The following is a 12,053-nucleotide window of genomic DNA, read 5'->3' on the forward strand; positions in this document are numbered from 1 at the left end:
GGAACACATCGATTATTGATCCTAACTGCAGTCCTGAGCCGGTCTGCAGGCTCTTTATGGAGCTTTGTCGGTACTACCTGCCGGGACTAATTATCTGTACTTAAGTATACTTTTGTGGTACTTGTACTTTCCTTGAATATTTCCACTGTACTTTTCTCTCCTCTACTCTCACTGGATCACTTCACTTCGGGTACTTTAATCTGCAGCAATGCTTCATGGTCTATAACAGGATGTTATTGTAGACAGAATGTGTATTTATTGAGATATCGAGCCTAAAATATCCAGATATTATTTATGAGCTCAGATTTAATCCAGTAATAATATTACTATTCTGAAATGGGCCGGTCTGCGTAATGAGTACTTTGAGTGTATTTTGATGCCAATACTTGCTGGTAACAGAGTATTTCTGCAGTATTAGTACTGTCAATGACGCATTCTTCAGTGTGTGTATTTTGTGTTTTACACACAGATTAGTAGTTAAACTGAAGTAAATGATCGAGTTTTTCTTCCACCTGATTAAAGGCGACGTTCTGATGTCAGGATGAAGTTTTGCAGTAAAAACTTTTAGGAAACAACATGATGCTAAAATACTTTTCCTCACATCAACATTTCCTTTCTGTTTTACTGACTGACTGTGAATCAAGTGTTTGGTTGTATTGATCAGCCTCTGAGAGCTAAATATTCCCACCACGCCCTGAACGCCTCGTGTAGCCGTTTATTACCCAACAGCCACAACAAACACACAGAATTCACTTTTCTGATAAAAACATAAAACACAGATACAAAAGTTAAAAAACGTTGGAACGACATGAACGCAGAGGGCTCCTGGCGACGCCTTATTGGCTCCTGGCGGCTCCTCATGGCTCCTGGCGGCTCCTCATGGCTCCTGGCAGGCTCCCTCTGCTGACTCGTCCCTTTCAGAAACAGTAAAAAGTCAAACAGCTGCTGGACGGTTCGTCTCTGCGGAGACAGAAGCAGACGTGCTGGTGTTTCAGTAAATAGCCTCGTCCATGTTGTCGTCGCTGTCTCCACCAAACTCCTCCCCGTTATCGAAGTACGACATGACGTAGTCCGTCTCCTGCGGAGCAGAAGGTCAAAGGTCAGAGCTCAACATCAAACTGTCATGTTCTTACATTAAATGCTCTCAGCGGCGACGAGCGAGCTCCACTTCAGTGTTTAGTCACTACCTGAATCTGCTGCCTCTCTCCTCACCTTCCTCTTCCTGTACACACCTGCGGCCCCGCCCCTTCCTGCACACACCTGCGGCCCCGCCCCTTCCTGTACACACCTGCGGCCCCGCCCCTTCCTGTACACACCTGCGGCCCCGCCCCTTCCTGTACACACCTGCCGGCCCCGCCCCTTCCTGTACACACCTGCCGGCCCCGCCCCTTCCTGTACACACCTGCCGGCCCCGCCCCTTCCTGTACATCTCTGCTGTCTTTCTCCATCAGCAGCACGTTTTATAAAGTCACCTGCAACGGTGCGTTCACTGTCGCTCCATTCTTGTACAATGTCCACTGTGTCTGCGTCCTCTAACTTCCCGTCACTGCATTTAAGGTCAGCTGGACGTCCAATCGTATCAATATTACACCGTAAAACTGATGTATCGTCTTCCAGCTGCGTGCGTCACATGGAGAAACCCTCTGTGTGTTTCAGACAGCGTGCTGCATCAGGTTCATCAGGAACCGCATCACTATCATTAAACTGATGTTTGTGTCTTTACTGAACAGCTGGAGGGTTTCACGCTGACGTCTGAGGATGTGAAGGAGCAGCTGATTCCGTCTCTGCAGGCTTCAGGCTGATGAATCAATCAACAGTCCTGACTGACTGCAGATCCCGGAGCTGAGCGGCTTCCTGTCCTCAGACCTCATGAAAACAGCTCGGACACACAGTGACATCATTTCCTGAATGATTTACATTTTGCTGAACTGAACGCCACCCCCCCCCCCCCCCAGTGCTGCCGCTAAACAAACCAAAGTTCATTCATAAAAACCTTGTTTTAATAAAAACCTCTCACCTCCTCAAACTCTTCCTCGTCGTACTCCTCCTCTCCCTCGGCCTCCTCTTCCTCTGGTTTCTTCTTCTTCTTCTCCCCTCCCTCCTCCTCCTCCTCCTCCTCCTCTCCCGAGCTCCCCCGCTCCTCCTTCTTTTCCAGACTCTGATACACATTAAGGTGGAAAGGTGTTTAGTTTGGACTGAGGATCTGGAGATAGTGCAGCTACTTCCTGTCCCCGGAGTCTCACCTCCAGTTTGAGCAGCACTTCCTCTTTCTCTTTCACTCGTTTCTTCTTCTGAGCAGGCTGAAGTCTGTCAGAGTGACCGCCTGCGGCCGAAACACCTGAGAGACACAGAACAGGGCGTTACACGCCCAACGGTCACTCATCCACCCAGAAATCACCAACACATCCAGCGGCTGAAGCAGAGCAGGCTCAGCGCGTCCTTCTGTCCGTCTTAATAAAGTTTGTTCAAACATCAGGAACACTGACAGAACGGAGCCCGTTTCAGCTCACGTACTGCTACTACATAGTCTGTACTGCATGTACTGCATGTACTGCATGTACTGCATGTACTGCATGTACTGCATGTACTGTGTACTCACCATCTCTGGCAGGTTTCTTCACGTGGACTCTGAGCTCTTTAGGGAATCTCTTCCAGTCTGAGTCAAAAACAACAACAAGTCATCAATAATAATAATTAATACGGACGATGATGATGGTGACGATGATGATGGTGACGATGATGATGGTGGCGTCTCACCTGGAGTCCAGTCTGTCGTTCCGTCTGTCGGCTCACTGCTGTGATATTTATCAGAGTATCTCTCCACATCTGGAAACACAGTCAGCTGATAGTTACTGTTACAGAGTGTGTGTGTGCGTTACAGTGTGTGTTTGCGTTACAGTGTGTGTGTGTGCGTTACAGTGTGTGTTTGTGTTACAGTGTGTGTGTGTGCGTTACAGTGTGTGTGTGTGCGTTACAGTGTGTGTGTGTGCGTTACAGTGTGTGTGTGTGTTACAGTGTGTGTGTGTTACAGTGTGTGTGTGTGTTACAGTGTGTGTGTGTGCGTTACAGTGTGTGTGCGTTACAGTGTGTGTTTGTGTTACAGTGTGTTTGTGTTACAGTGTGTTTGTGTTACAGTGTGTGTGTTTGTGTTACAGTGTGTGTGTTTGTGTTACAGTGTGTGTGTGTGCGTTACAGTGTGTGTTTGTGTTACAGTGTGTGTGTGTTACAGTGTGTGTGTGTTACAGTGTGTGTGTTTGTGTTACAGTGTGTGTGTTTGTGTTACAGTGTGTGTGTTTGTGTTACAGTGTGTGTGTGTTACAGTGTGTGTGTTTGTGTTACAGTGTGTGTGTGTTACAGTGTGTGTGTTTGTGTTACAGTGTGTGTGTTTGTGTTACAGTGTGTGTGTGTTACAGTGTGTGTGTTTGTGTTACAGTGTGTGTGTTTGTGTTACAGTGTGTGTGCGTTACAGTGTGTGTGTGTGCGTGTTACAGTGTGTGTGTGTGCGTGTTACAGTGTGTGTGTTTGTGTTACAGTGTGTGTGTGCGTTACAGTGTGTGTTTGTGTTACAGTGTGTGTGCGTTACAGTGTGTGTGTGTGTTACAGTGTGTGTGTGTTACAGTGTGTGTGTGTTACAGTGTGTTTGTGTTACAGTGTGTTTGTGTTACAGTGTGTTTGTGTTACAGTGTGTGTTTGTGTTACAGTGTGTGTGTGTGTGTTACAGTGTGTGTGTGTGCGCGTTACAGTGTGTGTGTGTGCGCGTTACAGTGTGTGTGTGTGCGCGTTACAGTGTGTGTGTGCGCGTTACAGTGTGTGTGTGTTACAGTGTGTGTGTGTGTTACAGTGTGTGTGTGTGCGCGTTACAGTGTGTGTGTGCGCGTTACAGTGTGTGTGTGTTACAGTGTGTGTGTGTGTTACAGTGTGTGTGTGTTACAGTGTGTGTGTGCGTTACAGTGTGTGTGTGTGCGTTACAGTGTGTGTGTGTGCGTTACAGTGTGTGTGTGTGCGTTACAGTGTGTGTGTGTTTGTGTTACAGTGTGTGTGTTTGTGTTACAGTGTGTGTGCGCGTTATAGTGTGTGTGTGTGTGTTACAGTGTGTGTGTGTTACAGTGTGTGTGCGTTACAGTGCGTGCGTGTGCGTTACAGTGTGTGTGTGCGTTACAGTGTGTGTGTGCGTTACAGTGTGTGTGTGCGTTATAGTGTGTGTGTTTGTGTTACAGTGTGTTTGTGTTACAGTGTGTGTGTGTTACAGTGTGTGTTTGTGTTACAGTGTGTGTTTGTGTTACAGTGTGTGTTTGTGTTACAGTGTGTTTGTGTTACAGTGTGTGTGTGTTACAGTGTGTGTGTGTGCGTTACAGTGTGTGTTTGTGTTACAGTGTGTGTGTGTGCGTTACAGTGTGTGTGTGTGCGTGTTACAGTGTGTGTGTGTGTTACAGTGTGTGTGTGTGTTACAGTGTGTGTGTGTTACAGTGTGTGTGTGTGTGTTACAGTGTGTGTGTTTGTGTTACAGTGTGTGTGTTTGTGTTACAGTGTGTGTGTTTGTGTTACAGTGTGTGTGTTTGTGTTACAGTGTGTGTGTGTGCGTTACAGTGTGTGTGTGTGTTACAGTGTGTGTGTGTTACAGTGTGTGTGTGCGTTATAGTGTGTGTGTTTGTGTTACAGTGTGTGTGTGCGTTATAGTGTGTGTGTTTGTGTTACAGTGTGTGTGTTTGTGTTACAGTGTGTGTGTTTGTGTTACAGTGTGTGTGTTTGCGTTACAGTGCGTGCGTGTGCGTTACAGTGTGTGCGTTACAGTGTGTGCGTTACAGTGTGTGTGTTTGTGTTACAGTGTGTGTGTGCGTTATAGTGTGTGTGTTTGTGTTACAGTGTGTGTGTGCGTTACAGTGTGTGTGTTTGTGTTACAGTGTGTGTGTGCGTTACAGTGTGTGTGTTTGTGTTACAGTGTGTGTGTGCGTTACAGTGTGTGTGTGCGTTACAGTGTGTGTGTTTGTGTTACAGTGTGTGTGTGTGTGCGTTACAGAGTGTGTGTTTGTGTTACAGTGTGTGTGTGCGTTACAGAGTGTGTGTTTGTGTTACAGTGTGTGTGTGCGTTATAGTGTGTGTGTTTGTGTTACAGTGTGTGTGTTTGTGTTACAGTGTGTGTGTGCGTTACAGTGTGTGTGTGCGTTATAGTGTGTGTGTTTGTGTTACAGTGTGTGTGTGTGCGTTACAGTGTGTGTGTGCGTTACAGTGTGTGTGTGCGTTACAGTGTGTGTGTTTGTGTTACAGTGTGTGTGTGCGTTATAGTGTGTGTGTTTGTGTTACAGTGTGTGTGTTTGTGTTACAGTGTGTGTGTTTGTGTTACAGTGTGTGTGTGCGTTACAGTGTGTGTGTGCGTTACAGTGTGTGTGTGTTACAGTGTGTGTGTGTTACAGTGTGTGTGTGCGTTATAGTGTGTGTGTTTGTGTTACAGTGTGTGTGTTTGTGTTACAGTGTGCGTGTGCGTTACAGTGTGTGTGTGCGTTACAGTGTGTGTGTGTGTTACAGTGTGTGTGCGTTACAGTGTGTGTGTGTGTTACAGTGTGTTTGTGTTACAGTGTGTGTGTGCGTTATAGTGTGTGTGTTTGTGTTACAGTGTGTGTGTTTGTGTTACAGTGTGTGTGTTTGTGTTACAGTGTGCGTGTGCGTTACAGTGCGTGCGTGTGCGTTACAGTGTGTGCGTTACAGTGTGTGCGTTACAGTGTGTGTGTTTGTGTTACAGTGTGTGTGTGCATTACAGAGTGTGTGTTTGTGTTACAGTGTGTGTGTGCGGTGACCTCTGACCTCTGTGTGCAGCAGCTGGCTGGATGAAGCAGGGCAGACTCTTCATGGCTCCTCTGAACTCCTGTTTGAGAGCTAACAGGTACTCCGCCTCCTCCCCACCTGCCAGGGGGAGGGGCTTCTGCTCCATCACCTGGACAACAACACACACACACAGAGTTAACCACAAACTCCCAGAGTGCACTGCTGTCGGAAACATCCAGTCAGATGTGGAGTACGAAACGCTGCTGACTTCTGTTGTCAGGTTGTTTTTATGTGAACATGAGCGAACAGGTAACCAGGTGTGTGTGTGTCTCACAGGAAACAGAGGTGTAGGCTGCTGGATGGACGGAGGTAAACTGTCTCCTCTGTTGATGCCGACTGCCTCCACGCTGAAAGTCATCATCCTCCGCCCCCGCCCACGACCTCGCCCCGCCATCGCCACCTGGATCGGACCGCACCGGGCTGTAGCGGGTCAGAGGGGGTCGGGGTGCAAGGTGGAACTGCAGCTGGTTGGAGGTGTTCTGTCAGGTGGGGACCTTCAGGGCCTTCGTAGTTCAGACTAAATCAATATGGAAAGACTGTCTGTCACTATTTAAACTGTTCGTAAAGTTTTCAGGTTTATTTATTCACAACAGAAGTGATGTGGCTGCAGGTTTCACACAGCAGGTGTGACACAGCACCTTGGCTCCCTGCAGGTGTGTCTGACTGTAAATAAAGGTGAGGCAGCGGCAGCAGTCTGAACTCAAACTTTACTGGAGGTTCGGTGGAGTTCACCTCATTTAGTATATTTAGGATCACTTACAGTTTGTTCACTGACCGTCTCCTCCAAGCAGCTCAAGCTGTGTTAGCAGAGTTAGCATGTGAGCAGAGTTAGCATGTGAGCAGAGTTAGCATGTGAGCTGTGTTAGCAGAGTTAGCATGTGAGCAGAGTTAGCATGTGAGCTGTGTTAGCAGAGTTAGCATGTGAGCAGAGTTAGCATGTGAGCTGTGTTAGCATGTGAGCTGTGTTAGCAGAGTTAGCATGTGAGCTGTGTTAGCATGTGAGCTGTGTTAGCATGTGAGCTGTGTTAGCATGTGAGCTGTGTTAGCATGTGAGCTGTGTTAGCAGAGTTAGCTGCGTTAGCCGGACGCAGTGCAGTACCTCCAGTCTGTGTCTCCGTGTTGTTGCTGAACGTCCCTCCGGTTCTCCTCCTGCTCCGCCGCGGCTCATCTTCTCACCGGGAGGAAACCGCACAGCTTCCTGTTTCTCAGCGGATCATCAGCACAATAAAACATTTTTGTTTACATCAACCACCGCGCCATTACTTCTTCTTCTTCTTCTTCGGTGGTGTGCAGCTCCGGCCTGTTCCCGCCGCCTGCTGTCCGGAGGCAACAGAGCGTGGACAAAATAACCAGAACACGGCTTTAGATAAAAAGGAAGTCAGCACGTCGTCACGTTTTTAGTTGAAGACGTGCTTTCAGCGCACCTACTGTGACGTGTCTGACATGAACCACCTGTCGCCTCCAGCCGCAGCTGTGACTGAGTCTGAATCAGAATCGGGTTTGTTGCCAGGTACGTTTTCACATACGAGGAATTTGGCTTGGGATGAACTGGTGCTTACAGAACACATAAAACAAAAATAGTAATATAAATAGATAAAAAGTAAGGAGAACAAAAAAATATAATAGTACTATAATACTATGCTGACAAGTATGTGCAAAAGTTGGCAACATGAGCATAAAGCACAGATGAGCGTTGTTGTAAAGTGTGGGGTCAGGAGAGCGAACGATGCGCTGCAGCCTTGTCCCTGGCGGTGGCTGCAGCGTACCAGATGGTGATGGAGGAGGTGAGGATGGACTCCATGATGGCGGTGTAGAAGTGCACCGTCATTGTCTTTGGCAGGCTGAACTTCTTTAGCTGCCGCATGAAGTGCATCCTCTGCTGGGTCTTCTTGGTGAGGGAGGTGATGTTCAGCTCTGACTTGAGGTCCTGGGAGATGATGGTGCCCAGGAAGCGGAAGGAGTCCACAGTGGTGACTGGGGAGTCTCACAGGATGATGGAGGAGGGTGGGGCTGGGCTCTTCCTGAAGTCGACCATCACATCTCCACCGTCTTCAGATGGTCGATCTCCCACCTGTAGGCGGACTCGTCCCCACCTGAGATGAGCCCAATGAGGGTGGTGTCGTCCGCAAACTTCAGGAGCTTGACAGACTGGTGACTGGAGGTGCAGCTGTTGGTGTACAGGGAGAAGAGAAGGGGGAGAGAACGCAGCCTTGAGGGGAACCGGTGCTGAGGGTCGAATATTACTCACTAACATGTAATATCAACACTGTGATGTGACGGAGAAGCTTCTTCACAGGCTGATGGAAGGAAACGTTTAAAATCATGTTTATGCTGGAGAATTTCCTTCGTTTCCTCCCTCTCCTTCCTTCCTCTCCTCCCTCTTCTTCCTCTCCTTCCTTCCTCTCCTTCGTTTCGTTCCTGTCCTCCCTCTTCTTCCTCTCCTTCCTTCCTCTCCATCGTTTCCTTCCTCTCCTCCCTCTCCTTCCTTCCTATCTCCTTTGTTTCCTTCCTCTCTTTCTTCTCCTCCCTCTTCTTCCTCTCCTTCCTTCCTATGCTTCGTTTCCTTCCTCTCCTCCCTCTCCTTCCTTCCTATCTCCTTTGTTTCCTTCCTCTCTTTCTTCTCCTCCCTCTTCTTCCTCTCCTTCCTTCCTATGCTTCGTTTCCTTCCTCTCCTCCCTCTGACCTTATTTCTTTCCTTCCATCTGTCCTCTCTTCTTGTTATCCTCCCCCCATCTCATTATAATCCGGCAGCTCCATGTTGACCTCTGCTTTGACCCCCCCAGCTGACCTCAGGGTCAGTGTCACCCCCTCCCCCCCTTCCCTGTGGTCCCTGTGGTCCCTGCGGCCCCTGTGGCCCCCTCCCCTGCTCTCAGAGGCCCCACCCCCAGCCGTCAGTCCCTGTGAGGTCAGTTTGAGTCAGACCTTCAGGGGTTCAGCAGCTTCAGACCCTCAGGTCTCGTTTGTACATTTTATAAAGAAGCTAAAGAGGACTCAGAAGAAGGAGAAGAGGTTTTATTTGAGTTTCTGCCGGAGCTGCTGGATGTTTGTGTTTCTGATGATTTGGATTTAACCTGAAACATGAAGACGATGATGATGAAGATGCTGCTGCTGCTGGGACTCTGCTGCTCAGGTCTGATGTCTGCTACTCAATATATTCTACAGAAATACACAGAAAATACACAGAAACATATAATGAACGAGACATCCCTTACACAGAATTTTAATACTGTGTTATTGTAGAAGAGAGAAAATCCGACTGATCAATAGCAGCTAGATGTCTTTCTCTGTCGTCTCTGCGGACAGACGTTACTGAAAACAATATAAAATCCTCAGATGTGAAACTTTATTGAAATCATGTACAAACATGCAGAGAATATTAATGTTGGACACATCAAACCACATGACGAGGGACCATCAACACCTGCAGCACAGAATAATTTAACATAATGTGATATAATGTGTAATGTGCTATCATGTAATATATATTAATGTCCTTTTCTTATATTTGAATTCAGCCTGCTCGAGTTTTTGTGCTTGTGAATTAGAATGATGACGTTTTTATCTGGTTTGTTGTTGTTGTTATTATTTGTATTGTGCACGTTGGTATTTGCTGTTGGATTATGGGATGTCTCCCTGCAGCTCAGAACACTTTGGACACGAGGATCTGAAGACGTTTAGTGAGAATAGTGAAAATAAGACAAACTGACTGAAAGTAAACAAGGAAGTTAGAAAAAACAAGAATATTTCATTTGTTAGAAATAAATTCAATATTCAAATTATTTTATATATTTATTTATATTATTTTTAATCATTTATATTTATGTTGTGTCACTGAGAAGGTCTGAGGGTGCAGACAGACGGTCGTCACTGAATATTCATCAGCCTCATTTTCATACAGACGGTCAGAGTGAGTGTGTTAGTGTGTGTGTGTGTTGGTGAGTGTGTTAGTGTGTGTGTGTGTTGGTGAGTGTGTTAGTGTGTGTGTGTGTTGGTGAGTATGTTAGTGTGTGTGTGTGTTGGTGAGTGTGTTAGTGTGTGTGTGTGTTGGTGAGTGTGTTAGTGTGTGTGTGTGTTGGTGAGTATGTTAGTGTGTGTGTTGGTGAGTGTTGCTCTTGAACTTGAGTGTCGGCCTCTCCTCTGTGTTTGTCTTTGTGCCTCTGAGCTTCAGAGTGACGACATTTTAATGAAATAATAAAACTCAAAGTTCTTAACATGTCAACCTTTGACCCTCAGCTCTGTCTGCTGCTCATGCCTTCAAGACCAGTCTGAGGGTTTACACCTCTTATAGTTAGTACACACACTGAGTATAATGGATAGTATGTATGTTGACCAAATACTGGTAGGATTTGGTCAACATACATAATATAACTGGTAGTATTTGGTCCACACTAAGTTTAACTGGTAGTATTTGGTCCACACTAAGTTTAAGTGGTAGTATTTGGTCCACACTAAGTTTAACTGGTAGTATTTGGTCCACACTAAGTTTAAGTGGTAGTATTTGGTCCACACTAAGTTTAAGTGGTAGTATTTGGTCCACACTAAGTTTAAGTGGTAGTATTTGGTCCACACTAAGTTTAACTGGTAGTATTTGGTCCACACTAAGTTTAAGTGGTAGTATTTGGTCCACACTAAGTTTAAGTGGTAGTATTTGGTCCACACTAAGTTTAAGTGGTAGTATTTGGTCCACACTAAGTTTAAGTGGTAGTATTTGGTCCACACTAAGTTTAACTGGTAGTATTTGGTCCACACATAGTATAAGTGGTAGTATTTGGTCCACACTAAGTTTAAGTGGTAGTATTTGGTCCACACTAAGTTTAAGTGGTAGTATTTGGTCCACACTAAGTTTAACTGGTAGTATTTGGTCCACACATAGTATAAGTGGTAGTATTTGGTCCACACTAAGAGTATAAGTGGTAGTATTTGGTCCACACTAAGAGTATAAGTGATAGTATTTGGTCAACACACATAGTATAAGTGGTAGTATTTGGTCCACACTAAGAGTATAAGTGGTAGTATTTGGTCAACACACATAGTATAAGTGGTAGTATTTGGTCCACACTAAGAGTATAAGTGGTAGTATTTGGTCAACACTAAGAGTATAAGTGGTAGTATTTGGTCCACACTAAGAGTATAAGTGGTAGTATTTGGTCCACACTAAGAGTATAAGTGGTAGTATTTGGTCCACACTAAGAGTATAAGTGGTAGTATTTGGTCCACACTAAGAGTATAAGTGGTAGTATTTGGTCCACACTAAGAGTATAAGTGGTAGTATTTGGTCCACACATAGTATAACTGGTAGTATTTGGTTCACACACATAGTATAACTGGTAGTATTTGGTCCACACTAAGAGTATAAGTGGTAGTATTTGGTCCACACATAGTATAAGTGGTAGTATTTGGTCCACACTAAGAGTATAAGTGGTAGCATTTGGTCCACACATAGTATAAGTGGTAGTATTTGGTCCACACTAAGAGTATAAGTGGTAGTATTTGGTTCACACACATAGTATAACTGGTAGTATTTGGTCCACACTAAGAGTATAAGTGGTAGTATTTGGTCCACACAAAATATAAGTGGTAGTATTTGGTCCACACTAAGAGTATAAGTGGTAGTATTTGGTCCACACAAAGTATAAGTGGTAGTATTTGGTCCACACATAGTATAAGTGGTAGTATTTGGTCCACACTAAGAGTATAAGTGGTAGTATTTGGTCCACACAAAGTATAAGTGGTAGTATTTGGTCCACACTAAGAGTATAAGTGGTAGTATTTGGTTCACACACATAGTTTAAGTGGTAGTATTTGGTCCACACAGAGGTGAGATGAGGGTGGTCCTGGAAGTCCTGGTGGTCCTTGAGAAGGGACAGGAGGTCCAGGAAGAGGTGAGGGTGGTCCTTGAGAAGGGACAGGAGGTCCTGGAAGTCCTGGTGGTCCTTGAGAAGGGACAGGAGGTCCAGGAAGAGGTGAGGGTGGTCCTTGAGAAGGGACAGGAGGTCCTGGAAGAGGTGAGGGTGGTCCTTGAGAAGGGACAGGAGGTCCTGGAAGAGGTGAGGGTGGTCCTTGAGAAGGGACAGGAGGTCCTGGAAGAGGTGAGGGTGGTCCTTGAGAAGGGACAGGAGGTCCTGGAAGAGGTGAGAGTGGTCCGTGAGAAGGGACAGGAGGTCCTGGAAGTCCTGGTGGTCCTTGGGAAGGGACAGGAGGTCCTGGAAGAGGTGAGGGTGGTCCGTGAGAAG

General features: G+C 46.1%; 1 protein-coding gene across 2 annotated transcripts; it reads right to left on the bottom strand.

Moving 5' to 3' along the window:
- Nucleotides 1-701: 701 nt before the first annotated feature.
- Nucleotides 702-7,181, bottom strand: polr3glb (RNA polymerase III subunit GL b). Of its 2 annotated transcripts, none has more exons than XM_038712433.1 (8): nucleotides 6,920-7,181; nucleotides 6,095-6,356; nucleotides 5,800-5,929; nucleotides 2,758-2,826; nucleotides 2,600-2,656; nucleotides 2,244-2,338; nucleotides 2,018-2,158; nucleotides 702-1,078 (listed from the first exon to the last, which is right to left on the bottom strand). In XM_038712433.1, exons 2-8 carry the CDS (start codon nucleotides 6,212-6,214, stop codon nucleotides 992-994), a joined length of 699 nt encoding a protein of 232 aa, XP_038568361.1. In that variant the 5' UTR covers nucleotides 6,215-6,356; nucleotides 6,920-7,181; the 3' UTR covers nucleotides 702-991. The 2 variants fall into 2 exon arrangements, with proteins under 2 accessions (XP_038568361.1, XP_038568360.1); XM_038712432.1 differs by having other exon boundaries at nucleotides 6,095-6,337; nucleotides 6,920-7,180.
- Between the last annotated feature and the right edge of the window lie 4,872 nt (nucleotides 7,182-12,053).

Source organism: Micropterus salmoides, unplaced genomic scaffold (genome assembly GCF_014851395.1).
Source record: "Micropterus salmoides isolate LMB-PRFRI ecotype aquatic unplaced genomic scaffold, ASM1485139v1 Ms_hic_scaffold_11, whole genome shotgun sequence".
Classification (NCBI taxonomy): domain Eukaryota; kingdom Metazoa; phylum Chordata; class Actinopteri; order Centrarchiformes; family Centrarchidae; genus Micropterus; species Micropterus salmoides.

What these genes read in the sequence shown, in the direction of transcription:
- polr3glb (XM_038712433.1), bottom strand. Translation starts at nt 6,214, where the DNA reads ATGGCGGGGCGAGGTCGTGGGCGGGGGCGGAGGATGATGACTTTCAGC. An exon ending in GCCAGCTGCTGCACACAGAG is followed by an intron (nt 2,827 to 5,799) that starts GTCAGAGGTCAC and finishes CTGTGTTTCCAG; the next exon opens with ATGTGGAGAGATACTCTGAT. An exon ending in GAAGAAACCTGCCAGAGATG is followed by an intron (nt 2,339 to 2,599) that starts GTGAGTACACAG and finishes TGTGTCTCTCAG; the next exon opens with GTGTTTCGGCCGCAGGCGGT.